Below are 21,403 nucleotides of genomic sequence, written 5' to 3'. Positions count from 1 at the left end.
GAAATGACTGGTAATGCAGATTAAGCATTTACCACTCACAATAAGCAATATTTCACATGACAAAAATGAAGAACCCTGTAATGACCTTTATAACTTGTACCTGCTAGTGACAAAATAGGTTGTATTTAAAAATTAAAAAAGGATTAATAAATTTGTTGCCATAAGTCTTATTTGAACCATTTAAGAAAGAAGTGTCACTGTCAAGTGTGTTATACAACCATGTTCAGCTGGAATCTAATGGGTGTGTGTTGGCTGCACTGCAGACCCCAAACTATTTACTGGTATATTCTAACTAACTGCTTCACAGAAAAACAGGTTCCACAGTTGACTCAAAGGCTGCTTTTACACAGGCAGCCCAATTGTGATCTGTTTTTTTTCTCTTCATTTTCTCACAATCAGTGGAGCTCTGAAAAGGATTTTGATTGGTCAAAATCCCAATTAGTAGAAAAAATATCAGAATTGGGCTTCCTGTGTAAACGCAGCCAAAATAACCTTAGCTTTCTGGTAAATAACACTAGCTCTGTTGACTTCTAACCCCTTTGAAACAGTGTTTGTGCTACGGACTTCTGTGCTGTACCATTAGATTAGTCTATTTCTTTTGCATCCGTAGATAACAACAATTAGTCTGTGATTAACGGGGGCTGAGCATGAGCAGTGTTTGTGAGACAAGGGCGAGTCTCGAAGGGGTCCGGGTCTTTTATATAAAAATGTCTGTATCAGTGGTTACCAACGTTTATCACCAAGCTTAAAAATAACGTTCCTATATTTGTTTCGCGCTGTTGGCATAGGTGCACTTGATTCAGCAGCCCTAGTGCCGGGAAGGCAGTGTTCCCATTTTGAACCATTATGTGTCTGAAGGTAGAACTCCACCTACACCCCTAGAGAGGTAAATCAAGTGCACCTATTATTTATTTACTTATAGGGGTAATGCACATTAATCAACATCAATAATGCAACAGCCATGTAAATGTGCTGGGGTTAGCCAAAAACTAATTTGCACCCGTAGTCCCCGGGCAGGTAAGGGACTTTACACAGCCACTACACAAATACACAAACAATAAAAATCCATTACATCCAATAATATATTATTCTAACAACAACAACACTGTCATCAACTGTCATCTTACATATGAGAAACCACAGATAACTCATGTGTACAGGTTTGGATAGATTTGAGCCATGTTTTCAATTTAAATAAAAAAATACAATTATCAGTGCAGCTTCTCAAGTCCATGGTCATTGCAATCCAGTATATTATAGCTCTAACAGAGATTTTACGGTGTGGAAAAGGGACAACAACCCCCTCTAGTTACTGCCCTTGTTATCCTGGAGGGGCTTTCCTTGAGCATGATATTCCAGTATAGGGGTGGAGGGGCAAGACCAAGCAGGATCTTAAAGACAAGGCTTGCATCTACATACTGCTTAAAGCTATCCAGACTAAATAAATCATGTTTGTAAAGGATATGACAATGGTGGTAACTGTTTGGTTTGTTATCAAACATCTTAAGTGTTTGTAGAGTGATTCAATTGGTTTCAGAATAGTAGCTCCTGTTTGACCAGCATGTGAGGCAATATCTCAGATGTCAGAAGATCACAGCATGCCTATATAGTTTGGCGGCCTCCAGAGGAAGGTCTTATAAACCTCAAGTTGGATAATCCAAACTTAACCGTCTTAACCACCTTCACATGTTTCTTAAATGTCAAGTTGGAGTCCAAAATGACATCAAGATACCTGAAGTTAGACACAACTTTCAGATTCTCCCCATTAACAAGAGCAGCTCGTTGGGAAGAATCATTGGATTTCTTAGAGAAGTACATAGTCATATTTAAATGCAGGCAATAATTAGTCATCCATTTAGAAACATGTACCATAGCTTCAGTTAACTTGTTTACAACTAGATGTCTATTTTTGAGTGTACATACTATATCGTCTGCATACATCTGCATGTTAACTTGTAGGCAAGCAAGTGGGAGATCATTTATATAGATGGTAAACATAAGGGGGCCTAATATTGACTCTTGTGGGACCCCAATGTTATAGTAAAGAGAGTCCGGCTGAGTGTTCCCCAGACAAACCCTTTTGACTTCTGTTTGTTAGATATACATCCAACTAATAACTTCAGTGGACACATTAAGGGAGGATAGTTTGGATAGGAGGACCTCATGATTCACAGTATCAAAGGCCTTTTTAAGATCCAAAAAGGCCGACTTCACCACCTATGTCCAGTTTAGATTGAATTGGTTAGTTCTGAATCCAAATTGCATTTGATGTATGGAGTTACCCCGAATGAGGTGATCAGTCAGATGATCAGCCACCCATCTTTCAGCTACTTTTGATAGCACTGGAAGAATGCTTATAGGTTGGACATTTTCCACCAGTATTGGGTCACCAGATTTTAAAACAGGTATCGCTGCAGCAAACTTTCAAGCATTGGGGAAGAGCCCATTTTTGATGGACAGACTAACTAGATGTACAATAGGGGCAATCAGAGAATATTTGTGTCTCTTCAGGAATACAGTGTCTAGATCAAATATTTAGTTCTAGAGCTCTTGAAGAAGCTAGTAATACTCAGCTGACGCTGAGATTTCAGGAATTCTGAATAATGGTGTATTATTATCTATGGGAGTGAGAACTGTGGACTTCGTTGAAAATATCTGAGCCAGTTCTTTGACAATCAGCAAAAAAGGTGGATATGAAATCGGAGTCTTGAATTAGAATCCCATTAACCTTTAATTCAGGATGTTTTTTTCTCTCCCTGTTGGTTTGTTGAGATTTTCCCAAACCACTTTGCCATTTAGTTTTGCTTCATTGATCACACTAAGAAAGAATTATGCGTTTGCTTTTTTTTTTTTTAAGATTCCTTACCACCTTATCTCTCTTCAGTGCTTTTTTTCAAGGAAAGATCCCGTTCTCTCATCTGACTCCAGAGGTCCTCGTTGAGCCATGGTAGACAGGTTTTCCATCTTGGCTAAGGTTTAATTTTCCTAGTAAAAGAGGTATCCACTTTGTCAATAGCTTACAGAAATGTTCTGTATCCAGACTCTGGGTCTTTATTGCTTAACAGATCAGAACAGTCCATTTGACTCATCTTAGTTACTCTGCTCATTTTTCAGGATTTTTTTTATCGTACTTTTGCACATGAATATGTTGCCTAAATCTCTTTTTAGTGAGCTTTCTAACCACCAATGTAACATTGTGGTCAGATATACCAACCAGTTAGTCAGTTAGTGGACTTAATTATTTGATCAGGTCTGTTAGTAAACACCAGATCAATTTGAGTCTGGGATGACTGTGTTACCCTGGTTGGACCTTCTATTGTTGGAGTCCGGTTGAAATAGTCTGTGATCTCTTGAGTTTTTTTCCTGCAAGTTTTGTTTCCCCAGTTTATATTGAAATCGCCTTATGATCACATTCTTTAAGCATGGCATTTAAAATGGTCATAAAACAAGATATCAGATGTTGCTGGTCGATATAATCCAATAATGGTGAGATACATGAGGGGAGAGGAATTACATTCAGCTCCATATATTCAAGGTCATTGGCATGTTTGCATAGGATAACTTTAAATGCAATTGTCTTTCATGTACATAAGCAATCCACACGCTCTGCCCTGTCCCTCCTGAATATAAAATACTCAGGGAGGGACATTAAAAGGCAGAGATTTTTTTTCAGCCAATCTCAGAAACAGAAAAAAATAGATTTGAGTCATTCGATAAATGGTCTACCTGTTCACGTTTAGAAATAATGCTATATTCAGATGACCTCCCAATATTCCTCTAGGCTTGGAACGAGTGTCCCAGAGCATTTTAGCCTGATTAACAGTTTGAAAAAGTTATGGTTTTCTAATAACTGGGTTAAGGGAACTGAGTTTCCGTCTCGAAGTAAAGGGGGGGGGGTGTTTGGGACGTGTATCAAGAGTTGGCATTACATTTTCTGCAGATTTCTCATTCTCTTGAAAAGCCATGTTAGTGTAGGTAATACAACACATTCTCTCTTACCAGTGTGATCATATACCTACATATTCTCAAATATAATTGGCAGGGAAATTCAAGCCTAGCCAAGAGTACCACATAATGAGTCATAACTATAAGTCAAGGGGTCTGAATACTTTCCGAATGCACTGTAGGATTTCCTTTATTTAGTACTTTGTTGATGCACCTTTGGCAGCGATTACAGCCTTGAGTCTTGTTGGGTATGACGCTACAAGCTTGGCACATCTATATTTGGGGAGTTTCTCCCATTCTTCTCCGCAGATCCTCTTAAGCTCTGTCAGGTTGGATGGGGAGTGTCGCTGCACAGCTATTTTCAGGTCTCTCCAGAGATGTTTGATCGGGTTCAAGTCTGGGCTCTGGCTGGACATTGAGACATGTCCCCGAAGCCTCTCCTGCGTTGTCCTGTTGGAAGGTGAACATTCACCCCAATCTGAGGTCCTGAGTGCTCTGGAGCAGGTTTTAATCAAGAATCTCTCTATACTTTGTGCCATTCTTCTTTTCGTCAATCCTTACTAGTCTCCCCATTCCTTCTGCTGAAAAACATCCCCACAGCATGCTGCCACCACCATGCTTCAGGCCAAAGAGTTCAATCTTGGTTTCATCAGACCAGAGGATCTCGTTTCTCATGGTCTGAGTCCTTTAGGTGCCTTTTGGCAAACTCCAAGCGGGCTGTCATATGCCTTTTACTGAGGAGTGGCTTCCGTCTGGCCACTATACCATGATTGGTGGCATGCTGCAGAGATAAGTTGTCCTTCTGGAAGGTTCTCTCATCTGCACAGAGGAGCTCTGTCAGAGTTTATATATATACACACACACGAGGTTTGTGCCTTTCCAAAGCATGTCCAATCAAGTTGTAGAAAGAGCTCAAAGATGATCAATGGAAACAGGTAAAGGAAAATGATACATTGGAGCTCAGTTGAGTCTCATAGCAAAGTGTCTGAATACTAAATAAGGTGTTATTTTTTCTAAAAACCTCTTCACTTTGTCATTGTTGGATATTGTGTGTAAATTGAGGGGGATTTTTTTAATCACTTAAAGCTGTAACGTAGCAAAATGAATGTCAATACTGTACTTTTTGAATGCACTGTAGTCTAATACCTTAAGCAGTCGTCACTGACTAGTTTGATATTCATTTCCCTGAGAACAACTTCTGTACTTAAAGCATTCATATTAAACTCATGAATGTAACTTTGTCATTGTTTTGTGGTCTCCTTGTAGCCGCCCTGGTTGTGCTGAAATAAAATTGTATAACACTTAATTGTGAGGCTAAATACAAGGGCTTGACATGCAGACAAATGAAAAGCAGATTTTTGCTGGGGTCATGGGACTGAGGGTTAAAATAAGAGACAGTAGCATATGTATCAAATTGGGATTTAGAAGATACTCCTCAATGCTCAAATCAAAACCACTGGCAACCCACAGGATCTTTTCATGCATTTTATTGCCAAGTCTTATTCATCCCCTACTGTCTTGTGAATTCAAAAGTTCACCGAATGAAGAAACGAAAGAGCATGTAAACACACCATTTCAGGAGGCACTGACATGACAGACAATTCCATGCCAATGTTCATATTAGCACCCATTGATACATTGCCTACTCATCGCACTTTGCCTTTTCAAGTGGACAATCCAGACCCTTTGTCGGAGGACTGCTATTTTGGTATTAAATTATAAAGTTGACAAAAAGGGGGAAATTTCCCTCAGATGTTTGAGATGATTAATATCAACTTCAAGGAAGTAATTTCTCACACAGCAAGGAATACATTTATTTTTCTTTTATAAATCTGTTGTGCGTGTCTGTGCTCTTTCCCCAACACACCTGGACCCAAACAATACCCCTCGCCCCAATGAAAGGCAAGCCTACCAGCTCTACAGTATAGACCTTAAGTTGTGAACAACATTGACGCATGTCAATGACAACAAGATGTGATAAATAATAGAAATGGGTGACATTTAAGGCCGGAGACCCTTAGTATACATTTAGTCTATATCCCTGAATATTCAGTAAAGATCAATACATTCCATTTTTATGTTGTAACCTTTACACTTCCTTTCAGTTTAAAGACACCACGAGAAGGAAAGGTGGGTTATGACAGTTAACCTCAGAATGAATGCACTTTATTGTAGTAAAATGCCTTTGCAGGCAGAGTACAGCTGGAATATTATACAACAAACTGTTTTAAAAAATATCTGGAGGCAAACTACTTTTAGAGCCCATTTTTCTCCCCCTTTGTAATCAACCCTGACTGTTTTGTTGTTTAGATCATGTCCAGTTAATCATCATAAAGAACAGACAGGTGAACTTCTCCATACATGTTTCCCTTCAAGAAATATCAGCATCATAAAAAGGAGGGATGAGCACTTGTCCAAAATGGCACCCTATTCCATTTATAGTGCACTGCTTTTGACCAGCCCCATTGCTCTGGTCAAAAGTAGTGCACTATATAGGGAATACTGTGCCATTTCAGACGCACATTAAAAATGGTGGAGAATAATGCAATGAGAGCGGCCAAATAAGCATATGGGTTATACATCTGGGACCCATTGTAAAACACCCAATAATAATCATTCATGAATATATACATGACGGGGTCAAAATAAACTTTTCTTTTTTACCAAACTGAAGATAAATGCATTCAAGTCATAGATACTCGTGCTGCTTGTCAATCTTCCTCACTTTGTTTTTGATATAGGACTCTGTAGCACTACGTACAATGTAAACACAACAGGGCTCAGAACAAACGTTTTCAATCAAACCAGATACAGGACAGACAAAACCATTTCCCTCTCTGACCCGGAGACTGATACAGTTGAGTTGGGATATAGACTCCAACATCCCAAACGGCACCCTATGGGCCCTGGTCAAAAGTAGTGCACTACATAGGGACTAGGGTGCCATTTGGGACAGGATATGGATGGGATATATTCATTCATTTTGCATAAACCGGTGACCTGCAGCAATGTATGTATCCACTTAGACAACAACACATTAACACTGAGTAAATCACACTTGTGGGTGGGGTATACTGCATAACGTTGATAGGCTTACCTTAACTAAAATAGCTATCCCAACGTATTGGTTAATGCATAAGCAAGGAAACATTATGGCTGTGGGCAAGGAGAGACACATTAAGCATCAACACTGAAGAGAAATCTGAAACAAAGCTTCTCTTCAACACACTCTGGTCAGAATCAGATGTTTTAACTCAACACATAGAAGCAAGTAAAATGAATACCCTGTCAGAATCCTTTGAAGATTGAGAACTATGACCAGGGTTAAAGTGCTGACCATCTCAGAGGACCTGAGGAGGGGTTAGAGGTCAGTGGTTAGGGGTCAAGGAAGAGATCCAGTGATTCCTCATCAGTACCAGCAACCTGGTTGCGGTCAGACACTCCCCACAAATAACTGCACATGCTCATATGGCAACACACACACACACACACACACACACACACACACACACACACACACACACACACACACACACACACACAAAGCCCTCATTGGCAAAATAAAGCACACAGAAGTCAAGTCACTTTCTCCCATTGTCTATTCCACTACTCCTCAGTGACCGCCCTGGGTTTCTTATAGATTGGCATGTTGATACTATGGAAGGCGGGCACCCAGCGGTTGTCATGGAGACCGACGTTGCAGCCGGGCGTGTCTTTGTGGGAACCATGGCAACACATCCAGTACCCGGGGCCGTAGGGCAGCGCCTGGCAGTAGGGCTTGTGGTGCCAGCGGCAGAGGGACACATCCCCGCGCCCGTACCGCTTTTTACACTGCTTGCAGGGATCGTCTTTGTAGCGGGGGTCGCACACCCAGCGGCAGTCTGCGGGTCGAACTCCGTAGGTCTCGATGAGGAACTTGAAGTAGTGGCAGGTGCACTTAAGCGCTGCCAGGTTCTCTGTGGGAAGCAGGCAGAAGATCTTAACGATAATGTGGTGAGGCAGGAAGGCCATGTACTGCTGGGGTTCCAGGAGCAGCTGGATCTTAAAGCGCATCTCCAGGAACTCGTGAGACACCAGGCGGCGCAGGGGGAAAGGCACGGTCTCACACTGGCTAAAAGCACTCCCCTCTCCCTCACTCACCGCCTTCTCCTCCTCCCTCTCATCCTCTTCTTTGGCCCAGTTCTCACTGTGCGATATGGTTTCAGGGAGGAGGGAGGTGATAGCAGGGTCGCAGGGCTGAGGCTTGGAGGGTTCCGCTAAGTCTCTGGTGAGTTGAGGGCTGGACCCAGTATCCTGGGTGCGAGTACTGTCTGGGTGTGGGAGTTTGTGTTGTTCTAGCACCGGCTGTGAGGGCAGAGGGTGTGAGAAGAACAGCATGCCTGGGAGGGGCTCCTCACTCTGTAGACTGCTGCTGGCCCGCTCTGACTGGAGCTGGAGGTACAGATCCTGCCCAGCCTCAATGACCCTGCTCCCCACCTGCTGTCCCTGGGGCTCACACATCTCCTCTGGCTCTCTGACAGCGTGGATGGAGGCTCCACACCCAGAGTCCACACTGTGAGATGGAGAAGCTGGGTCAGAGGAACGGGAAGCCCAGTGGGAAGCTTCATGGCAGCTGCTGGGAACTAGTTTGTCCGCGTGGATGGTGCTAACAGAGGGACGGCCCTCAGATGGACTAGCGTGGAGGTGCTGCACCACAGTGGTCTCCTCTAGTCCGTGCTGGGGCCCAGTGGGAGACGGAGGTGGCTGGGCTGAGATGGAGCAGGCGTCTGCTCCTGCCAGTAACACCCGGCCCACCCTCCTCCGCAGGCTGTTGTTGCGCGACAGCTCTCCCCCAGATCCGGACCCTTCCCTTGGAACACTCCGGCGCTTCAGGCACTCTGACTCCAGCTTGGCCACCATGTCTGACACCTTTACACACTCTGCCTCATCTGTCCCCTGGGGGCTCTGGTCTGGGGCTTTGGGCTGCTGGGGCTCTTGGGTCAGTGACAGCCCCCTGGATAAGGTAATGCTTGTGGAGCTCCGCAGAGAGACAGGCTTAGAGTCCCCTTGCTTGTCGCTGGCCCTCTGCTCCAAGGCGGCCACCAACTCCACCACAGAGAGAGCCTTGCCCGTCCCAGTCTCACTCCCCTCCTCGCCCTCTACCCTACGTACCTGCTCCCCACCCACCCCTACAACCCCACACTCAGGCACTCTAGGGCTCTCGCCAAGGGTCACCTCTTCTGGGCTGTTCTTTGTGGGACTCAGTGGCCTCTGTCTCTCTAGAGCTCTGGGTGACTGTCGGTCTCTGTCCTGGTGGTGGCCCCGATGCCCTGACCTCCTCCTGCGCTTGGCCACAGAGCCACCCTCGTCCTCCCAACAGCTTTTCATCTTCACAGACACTGTCCTCACTGAGATGCTGCTCACCAAGTCTCCCTCACGCGCCTCCCTGACCGGCTCTCCTCCACCATTCACCAGGCTGCCGCGGCACTGGGGCGAGGCGAAGATGGCGATTTTCTCCTTTGTGTTGCCGGGCTTTATGACAGCCCAGATGTCCAGCGATCCCTCTCCGTCCTCCCCCTGGTAGGAGACGCTGAGGGAGGCCTCCTGGTTCACAGATCCCCCCAAGCCTGTAGAGGAGGTGCAGGAGGAGGTGGGGAGGAGCAGCAGGGACGAGGTGGTGGTGTAGGAGGTTTCGGAGGTTTTCCTCCGGGCCCAGGTTGTACTACTGTGGAATACATTTCCCCCAGACCCACTCAGCCTTGAGGTTTGCAGCCCACTACCACTGTTGCCGTGGGTACTATTACTGTCGTCACTGCAGCACCGGGTGTTGGTGGATATGACACTAAGGGGGGACCGGGCCGTGCCCGGGCCGAGCCCGCTGCTAGACGAGCCCACCAGGGCTGGACGGACCCCCCACTCTGTCCTCAGAGACAGGGCCCCCTGCTGGCTCATATGGTGAAGGCCTCTCTGGCTGTCCTGACTGGACTCCAGGTAGAACTCTTTCTTCAGCAGTTTGGGGTATGGCTTGAGGTGCATGGCTGCAGCCCTGGAACAGAAGAATGGAGTCCATGCGTTATTGTGGTACATGTGATATGACAGCCTAAACAGGGGCCTGTTCAGGAGGATGCAAGAGAACATTCATAGAAGGCAGAATAGCAAATTAAGTCAGCTCTAGTTATTCTATTTCTATCTGACACGTCCTGAATATTTTGCCAACGCAGCAAATATATTATCAATAAACGCAGTTGGGAGTGGGACAGCCAGAACTATAACCATCTATCTATGCTTGGACTACTGGGCCTCAGGTCGGCTACGGAACAAAACAAGAGGTGCATTCCAAATGGCACAATATGTAGGGTATAGGGTACTTATTGCAAGACGGAGCAGGGGTTCCCAAACTTTTTGGACCCGGGAGGGGACTAATGATGCGCTGGTCAGCTGTTTGTTCACCCGCACCCAATTGCTAGAAACCCATCCGCAACCACCCTTTTTTCTCCTCTTGAACATTTATTGAACAATGACGTTTTTCTTAAACATTTTCTTAGGCCTATTGAACAGTATGTGATGGGGTGAGCTCTCTAGTCACGTTGAATCACTGTTCTCCATTCCCCATGCACCCTACAAACATTTACACTTCATTAAACATTTACATTTACATTTAAGTCATTTAGCAGACGCTCTTATCCAGAGCGACTTACAAATTGGTGCATTCACCTTATGACATTCAGTGGAACAGTCACTTTACAATAGTGCATCTAAATCTTAAAGGGGGGGGGGTGAGAGGGATTACTTATCCTATCCTATCCTATGCAGTAGGCCTAAACTGCATTAGGCCTACTGCCATTGCATTAAACTTACGAGACCACCATTTGTTTGTGCTAATAGTGCTAACACATTTGGTATCGGAGAAAACATTTTGTAGTTTAAGCTAATTCCCACTAAAACGATTGTAATACAAGAGGTATTGTGTTGAAAATGTGTTAATTGGTAGAGAACTGTGGATACCAATATCCCTGTGAGCCTCCCAGGCCCATGTTACAAATGGTTAAGAACATACATTGTAGATTAATAATATTACATGGTATTCTATTATCCCGCAACTTATTCTAGAAATTCATATGCCAAAATTTAAGGAATCTGTTCACAATATTCATAAACTCAAATGTCTCAGGGAACCCCTGAAATAGAAACTGAAGAACAGGTTTCTGCACTTGGCATGGAGAGGCAGACGGCCAAAAGGGGAAGATTTCCCCTGCCCGCACCGGCCAACATACACAAAGTGTACAAAATATTAGAAACACCTTCCTAATATTGAGTTGCACCCCTTTTTGCCCTCAGAACAGCCTCAATTCGCCGGGGCATGGACTACAAGGTGTTGAAAGCGTTCCACAGGGATACTGGCCCACGTTGACTCCAATACTTCCCACAGATGTGTCAAGTTGACTGGATGTCCTTTGGGTGGTGGATCATTCATGATACGCATGGGAAACTGTTGAGCGTGAAAAACCCAGCTGCGTTGCAGTTCTTGCCACTCAAACCGGTGCATTTGGCACCTACTACCATACCCTGTTCAAAAGGCACTGAAATATTTTCTTGCCCCTTCACCCTCTGAATGGCACACAATGTTTTGTACACGCAGTGTATATTCCTCTGGCAAAACCTTCCTTGCAAAAACACAGTGGAAAAGTGCTGAGCTTGCCTTAAACTACATAGCTTACTTTACACTGGAGTAGGGTTTTGTGTCAATTTTGCACTGGGTACTTTTGGTGCTTATCTACAAAATCGCTTTCATCCTATTGATCAGGCCAGCAGGGAGAGGCAGCACTCGATCCTTGCCTTGGATCGAGTGGCTCTAACCTAGGTTCTTTGTTCACACTGCATAAACAGTCTGCTTCCCAAAAGGCACCATATTCCCTACATCAAAAAAAAAATATATATATATATATAACTGTTGGTTAAGCATTTCACTGAGGTCCACTACACCTGTTGTATTCGGTACACACACACACATGTACCGAATACAACAGGTGTAGTAGACTTCAGTGAAATGCTTAAGCAACAGTGCAGCTAAGAAAAATACCTTAAGGTAAGAAATAAAACAAATAATTAAAGAACAGCAGTAAAATAACAGCAAGGCTATATACAGGTGGTACCAGTACAGAGTCAATACGCGGGGGCACCGGTTAGTTAAGGTAATATGTACATTTAAGTAGAGTTAAAGTTACTAGGCATAGATAATAACAGAGTAGCAGCTGAGTAAGAGAGGGGGAAGGGGGGGGGCAATGCAAGTAGTCTGAGGTAGCCCTTTGATTAGATCTTCAGGAGTCTTATGACTTGAGGGTAGAAGATGTTTAGAAGCCACATGAACCTAGACATGGTGCTCCGGTACAGCTTGCCGTGCGGTAGCAGAGAGAACAGTCGATGACTAGGTTGGCTGGAGTCAATTCTTGACAATTATTTGGGCCTTCCTGACACTGCCTGGTATAGACGTCCTGAATGGCAGAAAGCTTGGCTCCAGTGATGTACTGGGCCGTACGCACCACCCTCTGGGTTTTGGGTTTTGTCGTGCCCTCTTCACAACTGTCTTGGGGTGCTTGGACCATGTTAGTTTGTTGGTGATGTGGATGCCAAGGAACTTGAAGCTCTCAACCTCCTCCACTACAGCCCTGTCGATGAGAATGGGGGCGTGCGTCGTCCTCTTTTTCATGTAGTCCACAATTATCTCCTTTGTCTTGATCACGTTAAGGGAGAGCACCACACGGTCATGTCTCTGACCTCCCCTATAGGCTGTCTCATCGTTGTCGGTGTTCAGGCCTACCACTGTTGTGTCATCGGCAAACTTAAATGATGGTGTTGGAATCGTGCAGTCATGAGTGAACAGGGAGTACAGGAGGGTACTGAGCACGCACCCCTGTTGAGGATCTGCGTGCATAATTTGTGGATCTGTTAGGTAAGTATGCAAATTGAAGTAGGTCTAGGGTTTCTGGGATAATGGTGTTGATGTGAGCCTTTCAAAGCACTTCATAGCTACAGACGTGAGTGCTACGTGTCGGTAGTCATTTAGGCAGGTTACCTTTGTGTTCTTGGGCACAGGGACTATGGTGGTCTGCTTGAAACATGTTGGTATTACAGACTCGATCAGGGACAGGTTGAAAATGTCAGTGAAGACACTTGCACGTTGGTCAGCGCATGCTCCGAGTGCACGTCCCGGTAATCCGTCTGGCCCTGCGGCCTTGTGAATATTGACCTGTTTAACCTCTTGAAGCAAGGGGGCATGTTTGGATAAAAAAGTAAACTGCCTATTTCTCAGGCCCAGAAGCTAGAATATGCATATAATTCGCAGATTAGGATAGAAAACACTAAAGTTTCCAAAACTGTCAAAATAGTGTCTGTGAGTATAACAGAACTGATATTGCAGGCGAAAACCTGAGGAAAATCCTACCAGGAAGTGTGGTTTTTCTGAAACTGTTCCACTGCAAGTCTATTCTCCATTTAAAGGGATATCAACCAAATTCCTTTCCCTATGGCCTCCACATGGTGTGAACAGTCTTTAGACATGGTTTCAGGCTTTTATTCTGAAAAATGAGCGAGAATGATCACATCGCGTCAGTGGATAGCCAGATGTCCTTAGATTTGTTAATGCGCACACATGAAGAGATGACTCATTTCTTTCTCTTGTATTGAAATGTTTACCGTCCGGTTGAAATATTATTGATTATTTATTGTAAAAACCATTGATTATAAAAAACGTTTTTTGGTTATAAAGAGAATCTTTATGGAAAATAAACAAACATTTATTGTATAACTGGGAGTCTCGTGAGTGTAAACATACGAAGATCAAAAGGTAAGCGATTCATTTTATTGCTTTTCTGACTTGAGACCAATCTACTTTGCTGCTAGCTGTTTGTAATGTTTTGTCTGCTGAAAGCTGTCCTCACATAATCGCATGGTTTGCTTTCACCGTAAAGCTTTTTTGAAATCTGACATGGCAGGTGGATTAGTGGTCTTACTCACAACGGCTGTGGAGAGCTTGATCACAGTAGTCTGGAACAGCTGATGCTCTCATGCATGTTTCAGTGTTACTTGCCTCGAAGCGAGCATAGAAGTAATTTAGCTCATCTAGTAGGCTTGTGTCACTGGACAGCTCTCGGCTGTGCTTCCCTTTGTAGTCTATTAGTTTGCAAGCCCTGCCACATCCGACAAGCGTTGGAGCCGGTGTTGTACGACTTGACCTTAGTCCTGTACTGACGCTTTGCCTATTTGTTGGTTCGTCGCAGGGCATAGCAGGATTTCTTAGCTCTACCCTTTAGCTCAGTGCGGATGTTGCCTGTAATCCATGGCTTCTGGTTGGGGTATGTACGTACAGTCACTGACGTCGTCCCCACATCGATGCACTTACTGATGAAGCCAGCGACCGATGTGGTGTACTCCTCAATGCCATCGGAAGAATCCCGGAACATATTCCAGTCTGTGCTAGCAAAAAAAAACTCCTGTAGATTTGCATCTGTTTCATCTGACCACTTTTTTATTGACAGTCACTGGTGCTTCCTGCTTTCATTTTGGCATGTAAGCAGGAATCAGGAGGATAGAATTATGGTCAGATTTGCCAAATTGAGGATGAGGGAGAGCTTTGTACGCATCTGTGTGTGTGGAGTAAAGGTGGTCTAGAGTTTTTTTCCCCTCTGGTTGCACATTTAACATGTTGATAGAAATTAGGTCAAACTGATCTAAGTTTCCCTGCATTAAAGTCCATGGCAACTAGGAGCGCCGCCTCTGGATGAGCGTTTTCCTGTTTGCTTATGGCGGAATACACCTCATTGAGTGCGAGCATCGGTCTCTGGTGGTATGTAGACAGCTACAAAAAATACAGATGAACTCCCTAGGTAGTGTGGTTTACAGCTTATCATGAAATACTCTAAGGAAGTTGTGAGGTTTTGCTCACCCTGAGGTAGACATTGTGCACTACCAGATCCCTAGACCTTGGTCAAAAGTACTGCATTAAATAGGGAATAGGGTGCAATTTGGGACACGGTGTCTTGTGGATGGAAAGCTGCGTCACACAATCTGATTATGGCAAAAACAAGGGTTGCTGTTCCCCCAGCCCAGCTACCCTCCCTCCATTGTTCCCCCAGCACAGCCTCTCTCCCGCTGCTATTCCCCCAGTCTCCCTCCCACTGCTCGGACAAAATGGGTACAGAGCCTAAGTTCAGACACAGCTGGGCCCTTACACAAGTCCTGTCAGCTGATCCAGCCCGACACACACACACACACACACACACACACACACACACACACACACACACACACACACACACACACACACACACACGACTTCCAGTAGCCGCAGTGGGACAGGACAGACTGCAGTACATATAAGGCTTTCTTCAATGCAGGGCAAATAAGGCATTCTTCACTGCAGCCCTGGAACTCTGATAAATGTGGGACAGTAGGGTGGAGGCGGGGGGAGCACCTGAGGTAACCAAATCAGGGATGGCATGCAGGGGAGGGGGTGGTCTCCTGATGTTGAGATGTGTCTTCTGAGAGTTGTAACTAATGAACTTATACTCTGCAGCAGAGGAAACTGAATCAGGCGTTCATGGTCAAAATGCTGCAAAGAAACCACTACTAAAAAATAAATCGGCACACAAGGGTATATAATAGTGTGCCATTTGGGACACACGCTGCTCTCTTGGGGTGGGGTGGCTTCATCTAGTAATTGGCTAGCTGGAGAGCATGTAAAGCGGTGTGCCAAGGGAGGGAGAATTACAGCGCGCTGTGTGTCCTTGAAAGGCCTGCAGTAGCCCCAGTCACTCTCCTCTCCCCAGTCCCAGTGTTCACTGCTCTAGTGTGTGTGCACGTGTTGACTGAAGAGGGGAAAAAGTGACACCAACATCAACTGAGTGGGATCACATATAGCCGTGGCAACAACTTCACCTGTAATAACAATTATAATTCATTACACTTTTATACCACTTTTTTTTTTACAATCTCAAAGCACTTTAAGCAACAAAGAAAAACAAGAGAAAAACAAATAATTAATGGACAATAATGGCAGGCATGGTTCTTGCACTCTAAGTGATTCATGTCAGTTAGCCATTAGCTGACTTTACCAAAAGGTCATTGAAGCTCAGACAGCAACTTGCTACACTAATTTCACTAGCATCAGCCATTTTGTTCAGAGATGCACACTCCAGAGTACCACACAATGTGGTTGTAGTAGAATCAGTGAGGTGAAACTTAAGAAATGTTGCAGAAAGAAAAGTAAATGAATAATCGATGCTGCAACTACTCTATTGCACATTTTTGTTCTATAAAATACATTTATGTGAATGTTCTGCAATATTGTGGTTGCACCCTCCTAAACAGTCCCTTGGTCTGGCTTGCCAAGTTTGACTGTTACTCATTATTACACAACCTGGCCAACAAACTATTTCCCCTTCCCAGCAGTGCTCAGACCCCACACTGAGACTGCATCTCAAATGCCACCCTATAGCCTATATAGGGCTCTGGTCAAAAGAAGTGCACTATATAGGGAAGAGTATGACATTTGGGATAAGCCCATTACACAAACTCTACCCTCCTGCAAGTCATACTTTCCTCAATGCCTGGTGCCAGTGCCAAAACACACATCAGTGCTAATGGCAATTTCAGGGAAAAGTACAATTTAGCGTTATGTAAAAATAAAATAAACTGGAAAAACTGTCTGAAGTGAAAGGCACAACAGAGCCTGGCCCTAGGTGGACTGGAGGGGCAGTCATGGGCTCTGATGAGGTGAGCTCACTCCTGAACTCCGCTAGAGAGAGCAGCTTCAACGTAACAACCTCATTCTTATCTCCTCTATTCCCCTCCCCCCTTCAAGAGTCCATGACTTCTTCTCCATAGGAGGTTGCCAGGGAACTGATCCAACTTCAAAAGTCAAGGAATGAAGTCACACGAGGGCCGTGTTCTAAATGGAACCCTATTCCTTATGTAGTGCCAAAGCACTCTATAGGGAATAGGGTGTCATTTGGGAAACACACGAGCAATCAGTCTGAGGCTGCGCCTGCATGCTGCAATTATGTGCAACATCACATGTTCTTCCTGAGGCGACGCAGGGGGCTACTGGAGCGCACACCTGGGTTCAAATGTTATTTGAAATCGATGAAATACTTGTTTGCTCTAGCGGGCTTGCAGTTTTGGGACTATTCTATTTGTCCATTAAGCCAGGCAAACGCGATCAAGCACAGATTATGGATTATGAAATTATTTGAAAAAAAGTATTTAAAACGCAGGTCTGGTTGGTGGGGCTACACAGCATCTGGGGCTGACGCAGCCTGAAGCACGGCACGGGCCTCCACACATGTCTGTAGTTTGGCATAAACAAATGGGCCTTCATTTACAGACACGAGGTAAGCAGAGGGGATAATATACTCATGTGTTTTGCGACATCGGTATGGGAAAGTCATACTAAATAATCCCACTACTTAAACCATCATTCACCTGGCTGGCAGGCACTGTCCCACAGAGCAGTACCTCAGGTGTTATTCAGTCAAGTAAAACACTCACAACCTTGGTTGCAAATAGAAACGTTATGAGTAGAGCTGACAATCCCATATTCTACATAGAAATACATAATGTAGAATCAATAGGCCTATCTGAAACAATAACCTTGCACCCTCCTGAACAGGAATTCTAGCTCAATATGGGTGGCTCTAATAATAATGCCATGCTGAAGAGGTAAGCCTAGTTCAATGCTAATGTTAGCAGTAGTGACTAGGTAAACCAACCCAAACAAAGCATGGATTCTAGTCTTGTCCATAAGCTGCTTTTAACATAGGAACCAAGTCATTTTATAATTTGAGTGCACTGTCCCTTTAACTCACCTCTGAGGTATGCAAGTAGGTAGGTAGAGTGGTGATTTGTGAGTGAGGGGGGACTCTGCGAGATAGAAGCTTACTTCCAGTGTGTGTTTGTATCTTGTCTCTTACCTCCAGGCTGGATGGTGGTTTCCTATGTTCGCTGTGGGAGGAGGTGGTAGATTCACATCTCTCAGGAATTCAGCTCCTCCCTCCAGTCCAGTGTGGTGACAGACGTGTCTCTCCCACAACCCCCTGCAGGCCACGATCTGATGACCTCACAACTCAGGGTCCCATCCACCGCACTGCAGGGAAACAGACACATGATGTACAGTTAATTACAGCTCAGTTCGAGACAGACAATCTCGCACATAGAAGAAAGTACTTAAATGGAACATGGCTGTGTGGTGCAGGGTTCTCCCCAGGACTTTTAGAACACTTCCAACTGCCATTTCCTTATATGATAACAAATAGAGTAAAACATTTGAATGAAAAAACAGCCAGGCCACAAGGTGGTTCAGCACCCCTCTTACATTCTTTGAGGAGAACCCTGTGGTGGGGGGGGGGGGGGGGGGGGGGGGTCTTCAGTTAGCCATGGGTTAATCACCCTGGCCTCCCAGGAACAATGATCTGCAGAACTGCATAAGTAAAACAAGCCCAGGGCCGAATCAAAATCCAACACTTCTTGAAATGCTGCCTGGCTGAGATTGACAGATGGCAACGAGTTTATATACAAGAAACATATGGACAAATATTCAAAAACATTTTTCCACAAAGCTGTTCCTCTGAATGTGAATGAATGACTTATGTAAAGCAAGCCAAACCTGGCACGGTCTAACAAAAACAGAAAAGGCCAAACAACAAAATGCCTTTACAAGGTTTACAATGTTGTGTTTGTGGTTTAACCACCCGAGTTTCCATCATCTTATGCCTCATTTCCAACACTATCCAATAAATCTAAAAATATATCACTGAACTGCAACAAGTCAACCACAGCCTAAACAAACATGTGCCATTACATCAAATAATTTTCCACCTTCAACTTCCAAGTCAGATATGAAACCAAAATTTGTTTGCAACTATTCAGACTGATAAACTGTACATTCAGTTCAAACTGAGCCAACACTGAAGTGGAAACACACTCCCTTCAAGGTAGCATCCCAAATGGCACCCTATCTACTCCCCATTAGTGCACTACTTTTGACCAGGGTCCATATGGCACTGCTCTAAAAGTAGTGCACTATATAGGGAACAGCGTACCATTTGGGACAGAACCTTGAATCCTTCCCCCATTCTCATTCGCTGGCTGGGGAAAAACAAGCGCCCAGTTTGTTTTCAAAGAGATATGTCAGCCATGAAGACCAGATAAGCCTGAACAAAAGCTGATTTGAGAACAGTGGAACAGTGGCCAGCCAGGGGACTGGGGGGGGCAGAGGGGAAGGGAAGCCTGCTCTGCTTATCAAACACTTTGCTAGCTAAAACACAAGTCAGTCAATCACCGAGGGACAGGCTAGCGCCTCATGGTACACAATGATGATTAGACTGCCCGACTCATTCCATTATATCAGCATTATTTATTAGCCTTGCACCAGAATTCTTAAGTTGAGGATGTGCACAATCATATGAACCTCCTTTACTTCATAGACTGTCCCTGCCAGGGTGGCTGGACAAGGCGGTTCAAATCCTAAATGTTTGGTTACACTCGATTCGGGTCATTCTTGGACATTGATAAATACACAGCGCGATCTAAAAAATATCCTCTACTTTATCACATTACAGTCTAAATCTAAACTGGATGATGTTTTTTCCCCCTTCAATCTATACACAATACCCCACAATGACAAAGCGAAAACAGATGTAGATTTGAAAATGAATAAAAATGTGAAAACAGAAATACCTTTTTTACATAACTATAGACCATTTGCTATGAGACTTGAAAATGAGCTCAGGTGCATCCTGTTCCCATTGATCATCCTTCAGATGTCCACCTGCGGTAAATTCAATTGGATTTGAAAAGAAACACCTGTCGAAATCAGGTCCCACAGTTGACAGCGCATGTCAGATCAAAAACCAAGCCATGAGGTCGAACGAATCGCCTGTAGAGCTCAGAGACATGATGGTTAAGGCACAGATCTGGGGAAGGATACATTTCTGCAGCATTGAAGGTCCACAAGAACACAGTGGCCTCCATTCTTAAAGGAAATGTTAGGGACCACCAAGACTCTTCCTAGAGCTGGCCGCCCGGCCAAACTGAGCTATCGGGGGAGAAGGGCCTTGGTCAGGGAGGTGACCAAGAACCCGATGGTCATTCTGATAGCGCTCCAGAGTTCCTCTATGGAGATGGGAGAACCTTCTAGAAAGAGAACCACCACAGAAGGACAACTCCACCAATAAGGCCTTTATTGTATAGTGGCTAGACGGAAGCCACTCTTCAGTAAAAGGCATATGACAGCTCGCTTGGAGTTTGCCAAAAGGCACCTAAAAGTACTCTTAACTATGAGAAACAAAATTCTTTGGTCTGATAAAAACCAATATTGAACTCTTTGGTCTGAATGTCAAGCATCACGTATGGAGGAAACATGGCACCATTACTATGATGTGGCAGCATCATGCTGTGGGGACGTTGGGGACTGGGAGACTAATCAGGATCGACAGAAAGACAAATGGAGCAAAGTACAGAGATCCTTGATGAAAGCCAGGACCTCAGACTGTGACGAAGGTTCACCTTCCAACAGGACAACCAATAATCCGAAGCACACAGCCAAGACAACACGGGAGTGGATTCGGGACAAGGCTCAATGTCCTTGAGCGGTCCAGATAGAGCCCGGTCTTGAACCCAATCGAACATCTCTGGAGAGACCTGAAAATAGCTATGCAGCAATGCTCGCCATCCAACCTGACAGAGCTTGAGAGGACCTGCGGAGAAGAATGTGAGAAACTCCAAATACAGATGTGCCAAGTTTGTAGAGCCATACCAAGAGAAGACTTGAGACAGTAAACCCTGCAAAAAGGTGCTTCAACAAAGAACTGAGGAAAGGGTGTGAAAACTTAGGTAATTTTTTTAGAACATTAGTAAAACATGTTTCTGCTTTGTCATTATGGGGGAGTGAGTGTAGATTTGAAGGGGGTGGCTATTTCATCCATTTTAGAATAAGCCTGTAACATGGAAAAATTCAAGGAGTCTGAAACATTTCAAATGCACTGTGTGTACATACATACATACATACATACATACATACATACATACATACATACATACATACATACATACATACATACATACATACATACATACATACATACATACATACATACATACATACATACATACTGCTCAAAAAAATAAAGGGAACACTAAAATAACACATCCTAGATCTGAATTAATGAAATATTCTTATTAAATACTTTAATCTTTACATAGTTGAATGTGCTGACAACAAAATCACAAAAATGAGTCACACTCAAAATTAAAGTGGAAAACCACACTACAGGCTGATCCAACTTTGATGTAATGTCCTTAAAACAAGTCAAAATGAGGCTCAGTAGTGTGTGTGGCCTCCACGTGCCTGTATGACCTCCCTACAACACCTGGGCATGCTCCTGATGAGGTGGCGGATGGTCTCCTCAGGGATCTCCTCCCAGAC

General features: G+C 44.4%; 1 protein-coding gene across 4 annotated transcripts in view; it reads right to left on the bottom strand.

Annotated features, from left to right (window-relative positions):
* Positions 1 to 6,095: 6,095 nt before the first annotated feature.
* Positions 6,096 to 21,403, bottom strand: part of fbxo34 (F-box protein 34) — a 48,187-nt gene continuing 32,879 nt past the window's right edge. For all 4 annotated transcript variants that reach the window (XM_046308878.1, XM_046308876.1, XM_046308880.1 and 1 more), the window contains exons 2-3: positions 17,892 to 18,064; positions 6,096 to 9,970 (exon numbers count right to left, since the gene is read on the bottom strand). In XM_046308878.1, coding sequence (XP_046164834.1) covers positions 7,552 to 9,960 — 2,409 coding nt within the window. In that variant the 5' untranslated portion in view covers positions 9,961 to 9,970; positions 17,892 to 18,064 and the 3' untranslated portion in view covers positions 6,096 to 7,551. The remainder of the gene's footprint in view (positions 9,971 to 17,891; positions 18,065 to 21,403) is intronic.

The sequence above is a fragment of the Oncorhynchus gorbuscha genome, linkage group LG17, assembly GCF_021184085.1.
Source record: "Oncorhynchus gorbuscha isolate QuinsamMale2020 ecotype Even-year linkage group LG17, OgorEven_v1.0, whole genome shotgun sequence".
Classification (NCBI taxonomy): domain Eukaryota; kingdom Metazoa; phylum Chordata; class Actinopteri; order Salmoniformes; family Salmonidae; genus Oncorhynchus; species Oncorhynchus gorbuscha.
Note: the sequence above shows the minus strand (reverse complement) of the source record. Positions and strands in the feature narration are given on the sequence as shown.